Source organism: Eumetopias jubatus, unplaced genomic scaffold, assembly GCF_037043125.1.
Source record: "Eumetopias jubatus isolate StellerSeaLion01/CBP00866 unplaced genomic scaffold, mEumJub1_p1.0 scaffold_5, whole genome shotgun sequence".
NCBI lineage: Eukaryota > Metazoa > Chordata > Mammalia > Carnivora > Otariidae > Eumetopias > Eumetopias jubatus.
In genome coordinates this window covers 109,289,555-109,308,690 of record NW_028274811.1, presented here as the reverse complement: position 1 = coordinate 109,308,690, position 19,136 = coordinate 109,289,555, and the positions used below count along the sequence as shown (strand labels likewise).

Sequence of the window (19,136 nt, the reverse complement as noted above, 5' to 3'; positions counted from 1 at the left end):
GATAGAGACCTTTAAATGATAGCTAGGAATGGGAAGGCATAAGAGCTTCATGGAGGAGGTAACATTTAAGCTAAACCTTTAAAGAAGGGAAAAGATTTGGAGAGGAAAAAGGCAAGAGGCAGGAGGGCTTTTTGGGGTGGAGCAAGAGCAGGAATGAATGGCCCAGAACCTAAAGCCAGCCTAGAAACACCTGAGGAACAGCAGAATTCATACTAGAGCCCGGTGAAGTCACTGATTATCCATTTGAGATCCCATTACATCTAAGTCAAAAGCTGTACCCTTTCCCATTTTCCACTGAGTCAGAACCACCTTATCTTCCACTGTGTCTCTCCTCCATTGACTTGAACTTTAAGATGTTAGAACTGAAAGGTCTGGTAAGATCAGGTGGTACTGACCTTCTCAGACCAAGGTGTTGCTCTAAAGCTCCACAGGTACCCAAGTCACACACAATCCTTGGAGGAGCATTAAGTTTACTCGGAGAGTTGTAGGATGTTTCTCTTCATGCCCATCGCTGCTGCTTTCCTCCTTTCTCCTAGGCTACATCCACGCTGGCCTTCTTTCTGTTTCTGAAGCTCACCAATCTTTTCCTGAGCCTTGATAAGAGCCTTTGTATTTTCGGTACTTTTTCTGCCTAAAACTGTTCCCCTGGCCCTTTGCCTGGCCAGCTCCTTCTCACAGTTCATTTCTCAGCTCCAGTGTTCGTGCCATAGAGAGGGTCTCCCTGACCATCTTATCTAAAGTTGCCCTGCCACTGGCTCTCACAAATCATGCCATTTTCTTCATAACATTCACTGGGTCCAAAGCGATCTTAATTGATTGTATATCATTTCTCCCCACTCTGTAGAATCGAAACTTCATGATAGCAGGGCCTTGTCTTCTTATCCAGTGTTGTATCCCCTGGGCACCATCTTGCCGCTTACCCTGTACCACATGCTCAGTAAACATTTATAAGATGGGTGGATAGTGGAAAGACAGAAGAAAGATGGGGAGAAAGAGGAGAATATTCCTGTCTGTAGAACTACACATCTCCAGTGAGTATTAAAGTTTTATTAGAGGTCTTTTACCAAACAAACAAACAAAACAAACAAAAGTCTGAGAAACATTGATTTAGTGTGAACTCCATGCCTCACATGGGGAAACTGCACCCAGGGAGGGAAAGGGGCTTATTCATGGTTCTAGATTTGCTTCTTTGCAGGTACTTTTCCAAAACCATATCAGACACCTGAAGAGTCAGTCTGTTTGTCTTATCCCCTGCCCCTGGTTTCATGTGTCAGCCACAAGATGGGTCTAATTCTAGGAAGAGGGGGCCCAGGCTTTACCTAATTCTTATCCTCATATACAGTGACACATCTCACTGGCTTTCAACGCCTATAATTAACACTCGTGTTTCCTAACAAATGCACCCATCTGAGCAGAGGAGGATGTCTCCTCTTCTGCATCTCCCTTTGTTGCCATGTCCCAACTGGGCTCTAGGGCCAGCATGAAGAGAGGCCCCAAGAGGCTGAGATGAATCCAAAGCCAAAGTAAAATGCAACATTGACATAAGACACAGAGACTTAGCTTCTCCAGGCCTGGCAAGGCCCTTGGCAATGAGGTCCCTACCACCTTCCAACTCTGTGCCACATCCCTACCCTAGTCATTCGGGCATTTCTGGGGTTTCCCTAAGGTCCCCTCCTCTCTCTCGCCTCTTTGGATAAACTGGTTCCTCTCCCTGGATATTGACACAAGGTGCTTAGTACCATACCTGGCCAGTAGTAAGTGCTCAGTAAACACTGGCCATAAAGGTTGTTATGACCATTTTTTTCTATGGTTGAGCCCCTTATTACTCTTTCAAAATATCCTTACCTTCCCTTGATGTAAAACTGTGTGAACTCCTGTGCAAGCTCCTTGAAGGCAGAAGGTATGCCTGTCTTGTATCATCACTGTACCCCAGTTGTCTGGGAATATTAGTTCCTGGTGCTCAATAAATATTTTTGTTGAATTTAGCAAACGGATGATAAGGTTTTGTCTAGTAAATAACAGGGACGCTCTGGAAATGTCTCGGAATCTTAAATAACTGATGTTGTTTAGAGGGCATGGGGACAATTTATATCTATTATGGTAATTCATGGCACATCAGTATTAGATCTTGGATGCAAGACAGTATAAGGGGATGGAGGGGCATTCTTACTGTCCTCTGAGTGACAAAAATAAAACGCACTTGATATCACAAGGTTAGAGTCAGATGAAGAATGCCATTCCCACCAATAAAGATAGAATTATTCAGGGAGGAGGGTGAATATCTAAAGGTCCCACACCCTGCTACACACACTTTCTGTCTCCCTCCCCCCAAAGGAAACTGTTCTATCATCACATTACCCACTATTTACAATGAGGCTGCCACATTTCCAGGGACTGAAGCCAGGAGCCAAGGAGAAATGTCGGTGTGAGAAGCCTTAAATGAAGTGACAATAAAAAGGAGTTGCTGATAAAGGAGTTCCTGCCCTGGGAGAGAGCTGTCAGGGCAATACCCAGGGCTGGGGGATTTATTGATGCTAAGTGGATGGTGCCATAAGCCAGAGTGATTATCAGAGGTTTGAGTGAACCAAGGATGGACTTGGGCAGCCTGCACTGTGCGTGGGTTTTCCTGCCTTTGCCAGTCCTGCCCTCCTACCTCCCCAGGAGGGAATTCCTGGCCTCATTTTTTACTCGCTCTGATTGTTGGACACATTCTGCTACTGAATCTTCTTGGAGGCAGAGACCTTGGAATCTGACACTCTGGCCAGGTTCCCTGAACACGCTGTGTCTTCTCTCTTTGCCAGGTCTTTGTGATGGCTGTTCTTTCTACCTGAAATATATTTTTTAATATATATATATATATATTTTTTTAATTTGGATATAGTTGACACACACATTATTTTTAGGTGTGCAATATAGTGATTCAACTTCTCTGTACGTTCTGCTGTCTCAACACAAATGTAGCTGCCATCTGTCACCCAGCAACACTGCTACGATGCCATTGACTATTCCCTATGCTGTGCCTCCCCCCCCAATGCCCTTCATGTGTGTGCAACAGCACCATGTCCCCTCTCCTGGCTGATTCCTGCTTATCTGTCAGCATCCATGCTGGCACATCCTCTTGGAAGCCTTCTTTGAGGTCCCCAAAAGCTAGAGTTAGGTGTCCCTGCCTAAGGCTTGAACTCTTCCCTGCCACAGTGCTCAAACTGAAGTGTTACCACCTACTTAGTTGTCGGACTCTCCCACGGTCAAGGTAACCATCCTTGAGGTCAGGGCTTATCTCGTACGCCAGTGCATCTCCACTGCCTAACGAGCAGTGGATGTTAGATGTCCAGTGGTGGATGGATGGGCGGAAGGACAGGTTATGTGTATATATGTTCCCAGAGTTGACAGGGAGATGCATCAAGCACATCTCCGAGTTTTGTTTTATTTTAATATCCATAGACCCTCATCCAGTAACACACCTTTATCAAAGGCATGTGTGATATGAGAGGATTTTCTAGAGGCTGAAGCTGACCCAGGTACCAGGATTGTTTTTTACCAAACTTTCTGGGGAGGAAGGGGCAGCACATCACAGAGGTGAAGAGCTCAAGCCCTATGATCACACTGGTGGAGCTCAGATCTCAGGTGGGCCTTGTACCAGCCCTGTGCCTCACTTTCCCCCTTGTAACCTGCCTCATAGGAGGAAGGGAGTCAATGTAAGGGAATGTCCTTGTAAGTGCTCAAATGTCAGCTCCTAATTTTTGCTGTCGGAGACATTTTATGCACCACTGCTGTCTTGAGTGGAGGGTACCACACACAGTCCAGCCTACTCTGATTCAACAACAGAGTGAGTCTGAGAGAGAGCAGTGCCCGGCAGAGTTCTGCTTCTGGCGCCCACTTTTTCTTCCTGCTTTCTGTATATGACCGTGCAGTCCCCACCTCCAGCCCCCTTTCTGATTTGCCTCCTCTCACCTACTCCCTATGATGTAACCAACTCATACGGCAGGTTAGAATTGCTTCTTACATAAAACTCAAGACCCTCGATGCATCTAGGTTTAGTGCTAGGAGTTTGCTACAATCAGATCCAAGAACTGAGAGCCTATACCTGCTTCTGGGCGTTGCTAAAAGTTTGACCAGCAAATAACTATAGTGTTGCCAATCGGTAAACATGTTTGAGTGAATTGGAATAGAATCTAGGATGTTGGAGCCTGAAGGGATGTTACATACTACAGAGTTCAAACCATCATTTTTACAGATGGAAAAACTGAAGCCCAGGGAAAATGTGTGATTTGCTCAAGGTCACATAACTGCTGTGTTATGATAAAACCAAAAAGAATCCTCTGGGTCTTCTGGCATCTAGTGTAGTCTTTTTTTTTTTTTTTCCCAAGACCACCTTATCTGTTCTGATTGAATATTTACTGTGACAGATTCAAAGAAATGCCCTACAACTACTAAATGTATTTCTCAATATTTAACCAATGACTACATTCTCCATAGGCCTTGGGCTACAGAGTGCCTCTCTTTCAATCTCTCTCTCTCTCTCTTTCTTTCTCTGTCTCTGCATGTCTCTCTGCCTATCTCTCTGTCTCTCTGTCTCTCTCTTTCTCTGTGGCCGCTCCTGCTTGGTCAAAATGAGGAACTAGCTTGCAGGTCAGATGCCAAGCAATTCTGAGGGTCAAGGTCCACTCACGTAAATCCAGGCCAAGCTACCTCCAAGCCATGTTCTTTTAGGGAGCAGTGGGTAAATGTACCCTCCTAGCCTTAGAGTTAAGGGAAGGTAAATTTGAAAAGGGAAAATAGGGAGCTCATTTGAGAGGGAAAAATTCCTGGCCTCTCGTGTGTCTAAGGATTTGATCATGTACACCAACTCCTATTTCTTACACCTCCATCTCCTCCTTTCCTCCTTTGCTTCTAAATTCTAGCAAGAAACACCAGCCATGAGGGCCCCAGAGGCCCAGCTGAAGGTGTGAAATCGAGTGGATGACATGAGGGAATAGATGTAGAATACAAGATTCATATCCCACAGGATAATATTTCATCACAGCAGAGAGAGAAGAAATCCTAAAAATACCATACAGAGCATATTAAAACATTAGTTTTAACGGGTTTATGTGCTCCATCTATACACCTCACTCAGTAAGATGGATTGTGCTTTTTGACAAATCTATATTTAACATAGAATAATATACAATGAATGCTTCCTGGTGGAGAAATCCGTATTTATAGAAATCTTGATTCTGGCAATTATAATAGATATTTAAAGAGTGCCTATTGTCTGCTGCGAATGGATAGACTGTCTTCATTAGGGTGAAAGAGAAAACAGTCTGAGTGGGAAAGGACAAATAGCTACTTTAGAGGAGCCAGAGGTCCAGGGTGACCCAGTAGTCATCTCTGTTTGGGCCCAGCTCCCCCTCATACCCTAAGTCATGTGGACCCTCTTATCAAACATTTATCATGCATTCATTCAGTAAATACTCATTTCCCCTACCATGTCCCAGGCACTATGCTGGCTTTGGGGCATAGTGGAACCCCTGTTTTCCGGGATTAACACTGACCCAAGCAGATATAAACAAGCAAAAAGAGGAAGCGATTTCAGATAATAGGAAAGTCTGGGAAATAAGACAGGGTGATGTGACAGAGAGGCAGGTGTGGGGAGGCAGGTGAGGGGAGTCACTACTGAAAAGAGGTGACGAAGGAAGGCCCTTCGAGGGGGTGAGATTTGAGCTGAGATACAACTGCCAAAAAGGAGTGATGCAATGAGCACTGGGTGTTATACACAACTGATGAATTATCAAAATCCACATCTGAAACTAACGATGTACTATGTGTTGGCTAATGGAATTTAAATTTTAAAAAAAAGGGAAGAAAAAAGGAGTGATCTTCACAAACAGGTAAAGGAAGAAAAAAGGAGTGATCTTCACAAACAGGTAAGGGAAGAGCCTGCAGGCAGTGGAAGGGAGCAGCGGCCACAGAGTCTCAGGGCAGAGTGAGCTCAGAGCCCCAGAGAACAGCTACCAAGGCCCCTGTGGCCAGAGCAGAGAGCAAGTAGAGGGGTGTGAGGTGGGAGGGGTCTGAGGGGCTCTGAGTTATGGTCAGAGGCTTCCTGTTTGCAGTGAGAAACCTCAAAACTTTTGAGAGCTTTTGCACAAGGAAAGGAAATCGTGTTTTGTTTGTCTTGTTTTGTTTTTGCTTTTGTTAATTAAAAAGATCCCTCATGCTTCCGGTTGGAGAAGGGATTTCACTGCTGAAAACCAAATGCCATAAGCCTAGAGTCCATGAGAACCACCTTCAGATACCAGGAGGGCTGTGGAGTGAATTAAGAGCAGCCATTCCATGAGGTTCTGGTCTCAAAGAGTCATCGGTCAGTAAACTGGGCATCTAGAGAGGTCATGAGTGCCCAGTAACTGCAGGTATGCAAGCAGATGTTAATGCACCAGCCCAGTTTCCTATTGACAGTATTCTGGTTTTCAGTGGGAATCAGACAAATGACTTGTACAGTTCAGTTGCAATCTTTAAGAGATGAACTTTTAAGCCCATTAGCTCTAGGGACTGAATGGGAACTGAGACTCAGACAACTGGGTACCGTGGTTAGTTGCATTCTTCAGTGCAGCACAGCCCAGAGGATCTTCAATAACATGTTAAAAGTATTTGCCAACAAAGGATCCTGGGGACGTATGGACTTGACAAAATCTGGGTTAAAGTTGAACAGGATTCCTCACAACCTTTTATGTGACTAGTGTGCAAAAGTTACCTCCAAGATGCAGACAAGGTATACACTATTTCCCAAATCTCTTTGGCCAAAGAAGTCTCTTCTTTTTTAAGGAACGTCTGGTGGGACTAATGTTTCATGGGAACACATTTGGGTGATGCTTATATAGGATAATTTGAGACCCCCACATACAAGGTAATGTAGTGTCATGGAAAAAGGTGATGTGCTAAAGAGAACAGAGGGTCTAAGAGTACTAGCTTTTTTTCTTCTTAAAAAAAAAACACCAAAAAACTGGTAATACCAAAGTCACAGGTTTGTAATGAGAACTGAATAGTCTAATATATGTGAAAGGACTGCAAAATACCTGAAAATACTGTTACTGTGATGAGAATGATTCATCTCACAGTCCATATGAGCAGGGTAATTTCACACATTGGAGATGGCTTTAGGGTGGGTCACCTACTTCACTGGGGTAAAGACAATGAACCCTCATTCTAAAATGAGTTTAGTAGCTAACTGACATGAGGGAATAGATGTAGAAGATAAGATTCATATCCCACAGGATAATATTTCATTGCAGCAGAGGGAGAAGAAAACCTAAAAATACCATACAGAGCATCTTATAAATTTTACTGAGGTTTGGCCTGGGGTTTGGCCCTGTGACTTTGGCTTTTTAACATTATATTCTAACCAGCATGTAATAAACCGTAAACCAGGATTGGTAACTGCACGGGGATCTTACAAAATGGCTCCCATGGGGATGTTTACACAGCTAAACTATTACTATGTCTGATACACTGGGAGACCTGAAAAATCAGCTAGCAGGATGTACAAACACAAAGTGAACATTGGCAGAGAAATATACACTGAAAGCTAAGGGTAGACTTAGAAAATCAATACTTATTTTCTAAACATGTATCAGCAGCAAGCTGGCAGACCTTCTTCCTATAACAACTTTTAATGCTTTGCCTTAAAGTGATGAGCAGTGTCATGGAAAGATGACTGGATTGAGGTTAAGATGTCTACCCAATTCAGATATGCCCTAGCTATGCCATCTTAGACATGTTCAGTAACTTTCTGAGCCTTAGTTTCTCCCTTTAAATAAATGACTCATTCATCCCTCTTCCACATTAAGAAGGTCGTTGCACAGATAAAGTAAGAGAACATATGAAAATAGTTTGTGTATATTTATAATTGGTAAGCATGATAACATCTGGCATGGAATTGGTGCCTCCTAAACATTAGGTCAGACAGATGGATGGGTGAGTGGGATGCACAGATAGGTAAAATGGATGGACAGCTGGATTAAACTGGTAAGTTGGAAGGATGGATGGATAGATTGGGTGGATAGGTGGATTGCCAGATGATAGATGAATGGAAGGATGATGAGTTGGGATGGATGAACTAGTGGATGGATTAGTTTTGGAGCCATCTGCCAGCTTCCTTGCAGCATCTTCTATTAATCCTTCTCTTCTCCTCCTCCAGTCTGTTCCCAGTTCTCCAAAGGAGTCTACGCCATCTTTGGGTTTTATGAACGGAGAACTGTCAACATGCTGACCTCCTTCTGTGGGGCCCTCCACGTCTGCTTCATTACACCAAGCTTTCCCGTTGACACCTCCAATCAGTTTGTCCTTCAGCTGCGCCCTGAGCTGCAGGATGCTCTTATCAGCATCATCGACCATTACAAGTGGCAGAAATTTGTCTACATTTATGATGCCGACCGGGGTAAGCCAAGGGTTAGGGGAGGGAGACTGTTGAGAGATGGAGAGAAAATTGCCAGCAGGAAGGAGAATTATGCCTCCCTGCCTCATTGAAAAGCATGGGGGGAATGATCCAGAAATGCATTATTTCTATGGACTGATTTCTCGGTGGCTAATTTCCAACTCACAGTGTGGAAACACATCCTTTGAGAGAGTAATCCCCTTAACACACCATGTCACTCTACAGCTCCCCAAGCTTCCAGACTCAAAGCCTAAGGGCCTCCTTTGAATGGCTCATGGCTCACAGTGTAGTTGTCAGGAGCACAGACTCTAGGGTCAGACAGACCTGGATCTAAATTCTATGTCTTATCCTCTCCAGCTCTTTGTCTTTGGGCAAGTTCTTGTATGCCTCAGTTTGACCATTTATGTTGAGGCTAAGATTTTCTATACCTTCATTCCCTCATCTCTGTAATAAGATAAACCTAATTTCTGCCTCCTAAAGTTGCTGTGAGGATTGAATGAGATGACTAGAAAGTTCCTGTCAGTGCATGGGACATAAGTGCTCAGAGTCCTCCATACATGTTAGCTATCATCATCATCATCACCATCATCATCACCACCTCTCCCTACCCTTCTAATTGTGCTACCACTTACATTTTGAATTTTACATCACATTTTCCAAAGTTTCCTTTGCTTTTTTTCTTCTCTGCATCTTTCCTCATGGCTGTTCCTCTTTTCTGGAATGCACTTGCTTTCCCAAATCTACATGTGTGAATCCTCCCTTTGTTTTGCAGCCTGCTCAAACACTCTAATCCTGAAATGGGAACTATCCTCTTTTTTCTAATGCCTGTGGTGATTGTACTGGACTCTCCTACTTTCCCTTGAATACTAAACAGTCATCAGAACTTAGTCATTATTGGTATAAATAAATAAATGGATTATGCAAGGTCTGGAAACTGAGGCAGAGGAGTTTTGCCCTGAGTGAAAGGGAGGTTTTATTTGCAGGAAGGCCTGGTTTTACAGGAGGGCCTAGAAGACTTCAGAGTAGGAGGCTTGTGAGATCAATTTTTGGGGTAGTGTTAAACAGGCATTATTCAATGAGGAGGAGCCAGCAGAAGAGACCAGAAACCCTCTGCTTTCTTCAGTTTTCCCTCCCCTTTCCTTATTTTGAGGATTTCCCTCCTCAAACAGCAGTAATTGTAAGGATTATACCCGTAGAAGGGCTTTTTCAGGACAGCTTTACAGCATACTGAAGCTTGAGGCCTCAAAGTGGCAAACCTACTTCCCAGAACCCAGAAAAATGTAACTTTGATTACAGAGAATCACTTCTGTGGTTGGCAGAAACACCCATGCTCTTAAAGGACTCGGTCTATCTCAGAAATCTGAGCTCAGATCTCTGCCATTTGCTGTCTATGTGACCTTGGGCCAATGACTAAATCTCTCTGAGCCTCAATTTTCATATCTGCAAATGATGTGTACCTCATAGGATTAAATAAATTGAAAACAAGAAAGCTAGTAGAATAGTGCCAGACACATAGTAAACTTTCAGTCAATGTGAGGTGTAAGGACACCAAATAGCTTGCATTGAAAAAGAAACAAAGATAAGAAGGCATACTTCTCCAAAGGAGACAGACACATGAAAAATGTTCCACATCACTTGGCATCAGAGAAAAAATGTTCCACATCACTTGGCATCAGGGAAATACAAATCAAAACCACAAGGACATACCACCTTACACCAGTTAGAATGGCAAAAATTAACAAGACAGGGAACAAAAATGTTGGTGAGGATGTGGAGAAAGGGGAACCCTCCTACACTGTTGGTGGGAATGCAAGTGGTGCAGCCACTCTGGAAAACAGTGTGAAGGTTCCTCAAAAAGTTGAAAATAGAGCTACCCTACGACCCAGCAATTGCACTACTGGGTATTTACCTCAAAGATACAGACGTAGTGAAAAGAAGGAGCACCTGCACCCCAGTGTTCATAGCAGCAATGTCCACAATAATCAAACTGGAAGGAGCCAAGATGCCCTTCAGCAGATGAATGGCTAAAAAAGATGTGGCTCATATATACAATGGAATATGACTCAGCCATCAGAAAAGATGAATACCTACCATTTACATCGACATGGAGGGAACTGGAGGGTATTATGCTAAGTGAAATAAGTCAATCAGAGAAAGACAATTATTATATGGTTTCACTTATATGTGGAATATAAGTAATAGCACAGAGGATCATAGGGGAAGGGAAAGAAAACTGAATGGGAAGAAATCAGAGAGACAAACCATGAGAGACTCTTGACTCCGGGAAACAAACTGAGGGTTGCGGAAAGGGAGGTAGGTGGGGGGATGGGGTAACCAGGTGACAGGCATTAAGAAGGGCATGTGATATGATGAGCACTGGGTGTTATGCGTGACTAACTAATCATGAAACACTACATCAAAAACTGATGATGTACTATATGTTGGCTAATTGAATTTAAATAAATTTTTTTTAAAAAAGAAAAAAAAGGCATAACAGCATCAATCTAGAGATGATTCTTGAGGCCAGGCATCATACTGGTCACTGTGGGAGGGATTAGCAGGGTTACAAGGAAACAAATGATATATGTACAAAAGATTGATTAATAATGCAAGAGTGAAACAACCATCTGAAGTAGGCAGAAAAATGACCTCCATCTTCTCCCCCAAAGATGTCTCTGTTCTGAGAATTTTTGGAACCTGGAAGTGTGTTATTTTCAATGGCAAGAGGGATTAAGGTTACAGTTGGAATGTACATTGCTAATCCCTTGACCTTAAACAGATCATCTTGCATTCTTTACTTGGGCCCAATGTAATCACAGGGGTTCTTAAATGTGGAAGCTGGAGGCAGAAGAGTCAATGTTTAAAAGGTGACACGTGAAAGACTTGACCAGTCACTGTTGGTTTTGAAGTCGGAAGGGGCCATAAACTGAGGAATGCAAGCAGCCTCGAGAAGTTGGAAAGGCAAGAAAATCTTCTCCTCTAGAACCTCCAGAGAGCAACACAGCCCCCACTGACACATTGATTTTAGCTCAAGGAGATTCATTTCAAACTGACCTGTGGCAATATAAGATGATACAAATGTGTTATTTTAGACCAATGAGTTTGTGGTGATTTGTTACAGCAGCAGCAGGAAACTGAGACACCATTTATGTCTCAAAGATGAAACAAAGCTCCACTGAGTAATGGCCTCCTCTATCATTTAACTATAAATTAGAAGAGAATAATTTAATTCAATACACACTGATTGGATACCTACTATGTAAGAGGCAAAGTATCAGGTACTGAACATCCATGAATTTGAGAGTTATTAGGTGCCTATTTAGATGTCAGGTTGGCACATTTAATAAGCAGCTACTAAATGCCCAATACTATTTATAAAACCCTTGCCATGTATCAGACATTCTTATTTAATCCTCATGATGATACCATGAGGTAGGCATTATTAACACCACCATTTTACCATTAAAGAAACTAAAGTTTGAAGAAGCTAAGTAGTCTTTACAGGGTCACTTAACCAATATATTGTAGCATCAGGATTTGAGCCTTTGGTTATATTTTTAATCACTAACACTACTGCCGGCTAAGTTCTAGAAACAGAAACCCAAAAGAGACCTGCTGTCTGCCTTCAGTGAGCTCTGACTTGCACAGTGGGAGAAAGCTGAGCTGAACGTGGTAGAGGAACCGGTGGGGGGAGACAAGGGAGGTGGGTGCCGAGTGGAGGCGGGTTGGTACCTGTGTATCCTGATTGCCACTTCTCCGTCTTACCCAATTTCAAGGTCTGTCCGTCCTGCAGAAAGTCCTGGACACAGCTGCTGAGAAGAACTGGCAGGTGACAGCAGTCAACATTTTAACCACCACAGAGGAGGGATACCGGATGCTCTTTCAGGACCTGGAAAAGAAAAAGGAGCGGCTAGTGGTTGTGGACTGCGAATCAGAACGCCTCAATGCCATCTTGGGCCAGGTAGTGCATGCAGCAAAGGCTCAGAATGGGTGAGGGCAGGGGTTCAAGAGGAAGCCAGATGGCCTTTTGCCCTTGGTGTTACAAAGAGAGCTCTTGACTAGATGAGAAGGTGACTTCTTCCCCACCTTCTGTAATTTATACATTTTAATTCTGAATTTTTCTAAAATAGCACAAACAATGGGAGACTGGACCTAGGGGTTCAAATGGTTCTCAGATCAGTTGACCAAAAACTTACCTCCAGGGTTTCCCTTTATGGTGAAAAAGCAGATTGCATTGCATTTTAGAGTTTGTGAAGCACTATCGCATGGGGAACACAGGCTATGGAGCCAGATTCCTGGGTTCAGCTCTGAGTTCTGTTACTCAGTGGTCTAGCCATTGGCATCTCATCCATCCGGCCCACTGCCCTGTTTTAAGAGTGCAAGGAAGCAGCAAGCACCTCTCTACTGTTTCCTTAAATACACTCGTGTATGAGAAATCCACTGATTGTACATTCTGTGAAAGGGCACTGTAACCTCAACAGTTTTTAGCCAGAGGTCTCTAAGCCATGGTTCTTCCTATTCTCAGAGTGAGAGCGCGTACCCACTTCACAAGTAGCAGGCCTTTGTGTTGATCTCTTATCTTTTTGACAAACTTAACACTTGTGTATCCAGGTGAACTAGCAAGAAAGTAGATTTGGCAATCATCCTTTAACAGTGCTATATAACTACAGATGGTAGCTTTAGGGACAGAGCTTGTTGATGGCCTTTCAAGACCCTGGGACCCCCATCTGGAATCTTGCCACCAGCTCAGCAACTACTCAGAGGCCTCAGCAACAGAACAGGGGAGATTTTGAAAATCAGGGATTGTTTAAGGCTTTAAGTATGCGTTCTACTCCACAAGGTATGGTTCTGGCCTTCCCTCTTGGAAAGAGAAACCAGAAAAAATTGTTTCCATGAGATGGGCATTCTCTGGGCTGGACTCAAGGGATTTGAATGCTAGTTAAATGAGGCAGTATAGGGTAATGGTTAAGCACAGAGACCCTGAAGCCAGACTGGCTGCGAGTTAAACCCCAGCTCTAGTCTTTACTACCTCCGTGACCTACGGCCAGGTTTTTAATCTTTCTTGTCTCAGATTCCTGATCTGTGAAATGGGCATAATAATAATTAGAGCTTTCTTCAGGGGGCTCCTGTGAGAGTTAAAACAATCTATTCATGTAAAGCACTTAGAACAGAGCCTGCCCCACAGAAAGTGATATATGTAAGCCTTTGCCTAGTTTAACTATTTCTAGCACCACCTAGTACTACCTTCTTGAGTCACTTCCCTCTTTGGTCATAAGTGTTCTCATCTGTAAAATAGCAATGATGGCCCCTGTTCTACAGAGCTGAGAAAAAGATTGGATGAGATAGCAGTTGGAAAAAGTACTGAATGATAAATTAGGTATTCTTAATAGACTGATGACTTGTCCTTTGTTGTTCTGTAGTAGACAGTAACCGGTGCTACCATTTTCTGTGCTCTTGCCATATACCAGACACCATGCCAAGTCCTTCCCATGCATCACGCCACCTCATCTTCACATCTACTCTATAAAGCCACTTCTATCATTTCCCCTAATTTATAAATGAAGAAACAAGGGACTATACTTGCCTGGGATTTCACAGCTAGCATGTAAGAAAAGCAAGAAGTTAAACCCATCTTAGTCTGACTGCAGGGCCCAACCTTCCTAAAAAGGTAACTTTTCAGCCTCTGCGGTCTCTAGCCACTTCCTCTGTCAAAAGACAAACTTACGTTTTGTAAGGAAGTGACTTGTTTGTATGGGCATCTTAGATGTAGTATATTAACTCTTTTAACTATTGGATTCTTCTCTTTTGAAAAGCAAGGCCAAAGAGATGAATGGATCTTAGAGATCACTTGATTTACCACGTGCATTCACATTTTACAGATGGGATAACTGATGGTCACATTGGTTGACTTGCCCTGGGTTCAGACAACTAGTTGGTAACAGTGATGAGTCTCGAATTTACATCTAATGGCTTATAGCCTGACATCTTGACATCATTCTAAACAATAGAACACTTGAATTGGGATCTTTTCCGTCTAATACAAATGTCCTGCCTAACCTAAGGTGGGAGATAGGGATTCTCAGTTCCAGGTAGGGAATTGCCTGTCTCTGTCTCCAGCCCCTCAACTAGAATGCCAGCATTATGAGGGCAAGGATTTTTGCTTTATTTTCTTCTTTGTGGTATTCACAGTGCCTTAAACAGTGTTTGGTTCCTTGTAGGTATTCAATAAATAATTTTGAGTGCCTGGGAAGAATAGGGAATCAATGAAAGCTCTTGAAAAGATCCCAAATGTGAGATAGCTCTGAATATTTACAGGTTGGATAAGAGCTGGATTGGCTGGATAAGAGCCATTAAGTGGGAGAGAAGGGCATGTAGGGAGGCCCAGAGGGCATGTGAGGGCTGGCGTTCATAGGTTGGCTTAGCAGGGCAGGTGGAGGATGCTATGTGTCTACTGGGAGACGTGACTGTCGCATGATTGAGAATATCCTTGGAAACAAGTCTAAGGAGTTTAGGGTTTATGCCATAGACAGTGGAGAGTCAGTAAAGGTTTGTGAGCAAGGAATAGGGTTATTAGAAGATAATGCTTTGTCAATATATTAGACACCAAATTATATAGTATAGTCATTAAGTTCAGAATGAGTTAAAGATAAGAGAGACCAGGATTAGGCCATCCATCACATCACCCTGCTTTACTGTCTTCATAGTGCTTCTCACTTGCTGAAATCTTGTTCATTTATCTGTTTATATATTTACCATCTGCCTCCCTACAAAACATCAGTTCAGCTTAGGGGGGGGCACGAGGACCTTGCCTCATATGGCCACAGGTTGTCCCGAGCACATAGTATAGTGCTCGGCATATTGTCCCTGTTCAATAAATACCTGTTGGTTGCATTAATTAACCAGAGAAGGTTTTACAGAGTAGTTGGGATTCCAGCTCAGCCATAAAGGTTATAAATAATCAGAGAGAATGGAAAAGGACATTCCAGACACAAGGATTATGAATTAAGGCAGCCCAGTGGAAATGAGCTTTGAGGAATAGGGTGAGCAAGGCTATGGGCTCCACATGAAATCGTACAGTACCTTTATAACACCTCTCTCAGTTGTAACCCTGGGGCATTCACCTCTTCATCTGTTTAGTGTGGGTCTTGTCCCAGTAAAGTGGGACCTCCAGGGAAGCAAGGACCATTCATGTCTCACTTCCCACTGTATCCACAGCATAGTGCTCAGTACAGAATAAGCACTTAATAAATGTTTGTGAAAAGAAGATAGGAAAGGTGGGAAGAGAGGGCAATGTGTGGGTAGGTGAAAAAAATGGGTGGGAAGGTTGGCATTATGTTGAACCGTATGAAATTGCTAATTTTTATTAACCCAAAGTCATCAATTTCATCTGTTTCTTATGTTTCGATCTGTAATTTCATCTTGCAGAGACTATTCTTATCCATTGCCTAAATGTGGTAGGTTTTGAAAGATCTCTTATTTGCTGTTTTATGTTTATTAGAAGCTGAATAGGTTTTTGGTAAAGGTATCTTATTATTGAAAGGGCAGCAAACCGTTTGACAAGAAGATGGAAAAGTAATGAAGAATTATTAATAAAACTATCATCCCAATAGTATTTGAGCTCCATGGCCTGGAATTTCACAATCTAACCACTGTTTCAGAGCATTCGTTGAGTGTGCTTGCATTTAATTATTCCCTACATTAAAAAAAAAAATATGTGAGCCGCTATGCACATATATCCAATTAAGTAGATGTCTGAATGTGAATTTTAATAACCTTGAAAATGTATTCAGTTAGACAAGAAGCCCAAGTGCTTCTCATATGTTCTATGCCTTCTTGTAAGAGTGGAGGAGAGGCACTGAGCAGAATGTACTAACCCCAATTTCATGATTAAAAAATAAAGAAATAGATCAAGTTAGCTTGCAGGCTGAGCTAGGGCTAAACAAAGGCCTATGCTCTTAGCTGTTCCTTGGGTGGTATGTCTGGCTACCTGAGCAAACCTCTGGATAATTTATTCCACAAATATTTTTCCTGCCCACAATGATTATAAAAGTCTGCACATTGAGGATGGAGGGGTTTGGGGGGATCCTGGCTCTTAATGATTAACCATAATTTGGTATTACATACAAAGACTCAACAACAGTCAGGTTCCTGTCTTGGCACTGCTGCAGGATCTAGGCAAATCATTTCTCCTCTCCAGGCCTGAACTTCCCATCTGTACAGTGGAAGGTTGGACCATCTGATCCTGACATTCCCTTCCAACTTCCAGGTTGAATGGTCAGTTAATTCCTGGGTATCCAACTAGTTTAGGGAAGAAGGCACAATATTCAGGGAAAGAAGGAACCGGATCTGAATATGGTTCATGCAAGGAGTTGAAGGTCAAGAACCTACCTATATGACTATCCACCCACACCCATCCATCCATCCAAGCAGCAGATATTGTCATTTCAGTGGCAGGGAATTCAACACAGCATAAGATTCACACCAGGAAAGAATCTCCACCCAGGGAAAGGCTTTATGGAAGAAGCAGTGAAATGAGCATTTCATCTGAATTTGGGGGGTTAGGATAACACTCCTCTACCCCTAGTATCAGATAAAACTGATTTCAAGTCCTGCATCTGCCACTTAATAGGTGGGTAACCTTAGGGAGCTTATTTAATCTCTCCATGCCTCAATTCCTCATCTGTAAAATGAGGGTATCCATAATGCCACCATTGCTGAATGGCTGTAATATTGTAATTTGAGTACTTAGGATAGGATGGGCCACACTGTAAGCACTCGGTGTTAGTTGCTATTATTATTGCTGTTGTAGCTTTAATTGCAAATCTGATTGATGAAACCCTTCCCGTTGTGTTTTGTAGATCATAAAGCTGGAGAAGAACGGCATCGGCTACCACTACATCCTTGCAAATCTGGTGAGTGCAATGCACTGCTGGTGTTCAGCTTATGCGTCTTTGCACATGGGCCCTACCTTGCTTCTGCAGCCCCCAGCTGATGGGAACTGCCTGGTGGGAGGGGCCATTGAGAGCTGCAATACTAAGCTTGCCTTTTCCCCTCCACATCCCCAATTGTCAAACCACAGCACCCTGTTGGTAAACCTTTCATCTTCCTTAAAAGAGAGGGTCATCACACTCACTGATATGAGGAATTCTTAATCTCAGGAAGCAAACTGAGGGTTGCTGGAGTGGTTGGGAGTGGGAGGGATGGGGTGGCTGGGTGATAGACGTTGGGGAGGGTATGGGCTATGGTGAGCGCTGTGAATTGTGTAAGATTGTTGAATCACAGACCTGTACCTCTGAAACAAATAATACATTATATGTTAAAAAAAAAGAAGAAGAAGAAGAAGATAGCAGGAGGGGAAGAATGAAGGGGGGGAAGTCAGAGGGGGAGACGAACCATGAGAGACGATGGACTCTGAAAAACAAACTGAGGGTTCTAGAGGGGAGGGGGTGGGGGGATGGGTTAGCCTGGTGATGGGTATTAAGGAGGGCACGTTCTGCGTGGAGCACTGGGTGTTATGCACAAACAATGAATCATGGAACACTACATCAAAAACTAATGATGTAATGTATGGTGATTAACATAACAATAAAAAATTAAAATAAAATTAAAAAAAAGAAGAGAGGGTCATCACAATTGTAGATTGAATCAGCTCTGCCCCTTGACAATAAGGACAAAACCGGCCCATCTTTGAATGGACGCAAGGTATTTCCACCCCACTACTTTCGACCCTCTATTTTGATACCAGTGATAGTTTTACTGTTTATAAGTACAAACATTGGAATCACAATGATCCTAGGATTGACAGATCTTTAACCAGAAGCAGTTTTCCAATATGAATAATATTATGTCAATTTAGTTTTTATTCACTTTTCTATGTGGTATAGATTAAGCCTGTCTTCTTAAAAAAATTTGTTTTCATTTTAATGTATTGCATTTCTTTTTATTGGGCACAATTATTTTCAGTGTTGTGAAGATTTGAGTCATCAAATAATTTTTATTCACCTTAGATTTTACCTAATAACATGCCATTATGAGTTTTCTTTTGTGGACGTTATTTCTGGCAATTCTATTTTTCCTGGGTCATGTTTGGACCACCTACCTTTTTTTATCATGGAGTTTGATGCTTCCAGAATTTCATCCAAAGCCAAATGTAATTTTATTTTGCCTTTAGTCCCATTGTTTACATTTTTAAAAGAGCTTCATGTTGATATATTCATATACCATACTGTTCATCCATATAAAGTATACGATTCATTGCTTTTTAGTATATTCACAGAATTATGAAACCATCACCACAATCTAACTTTAAAATTTTTTCATCATCCCAAAAAAGAAACCCCATACCCATCAGCACTCACTCCCCATTGCTCTCCAAACTCCTGCCCCCAGCCCTAGGCAACTAGCAATCTACTTTTTAAGTATTTGCATATTCGGACATTAAGTGGAATCATATAATATGTGCTCCTTTGTGACTGGCTTCTTTCACTTAGCATCATGTTTTCAAAGTTCATCCGTATTGTAGCATGTATGGTACTTTGCTCCTTTTCATTGCCAAATAATATTCTATTATATGGCTATACTGCATTTTGCTAATCCATTCATTGGTTGATAAACATTTGGGTGGTTTTCACTTTTTAACTATTACAAATAAAGTTGCTATGAAATTTAGGTACAACCTTTTCTCTTGTGTATATACCGAGGAGTGGAATTGATGGGTTCTATGGTA

At 42.5% G+C, this 19,136-nt stretch overlaps 1 protein-coding gene across 3 annotated transcripts in view; it reads left to right on the top strand.

Annotated features, from left to right (window-relative positions):
* Positions 1-19,136, top strand: part of GRIA1 (glutamate ionotropic receptor AMPA type subunit 1) — a 306,924-nt gene that overhangs the window by 149,888 nt on the left and 137,900 nt on the right. For all 3 annotated transcript variants that reach the window (XM_028106558.2, XM_028106561.2, XM_028106560.2), the window contains exons 3-5: positions 8,174-8,413; positions 12,187-12,371; positions 17,269-17,322. In XM_028106558.2, coding sequence (XP_027962359.1) covers positions 8,174-8,413; positions 12,187-12,371; positions 17,269-17,322 — 479 coding nt within the window. The remainder of the gene's footprint in view (positions 1-8,173; positions 8,414-12,186; positions 12,372-17,268; positions 17,323-19,136) is intronic.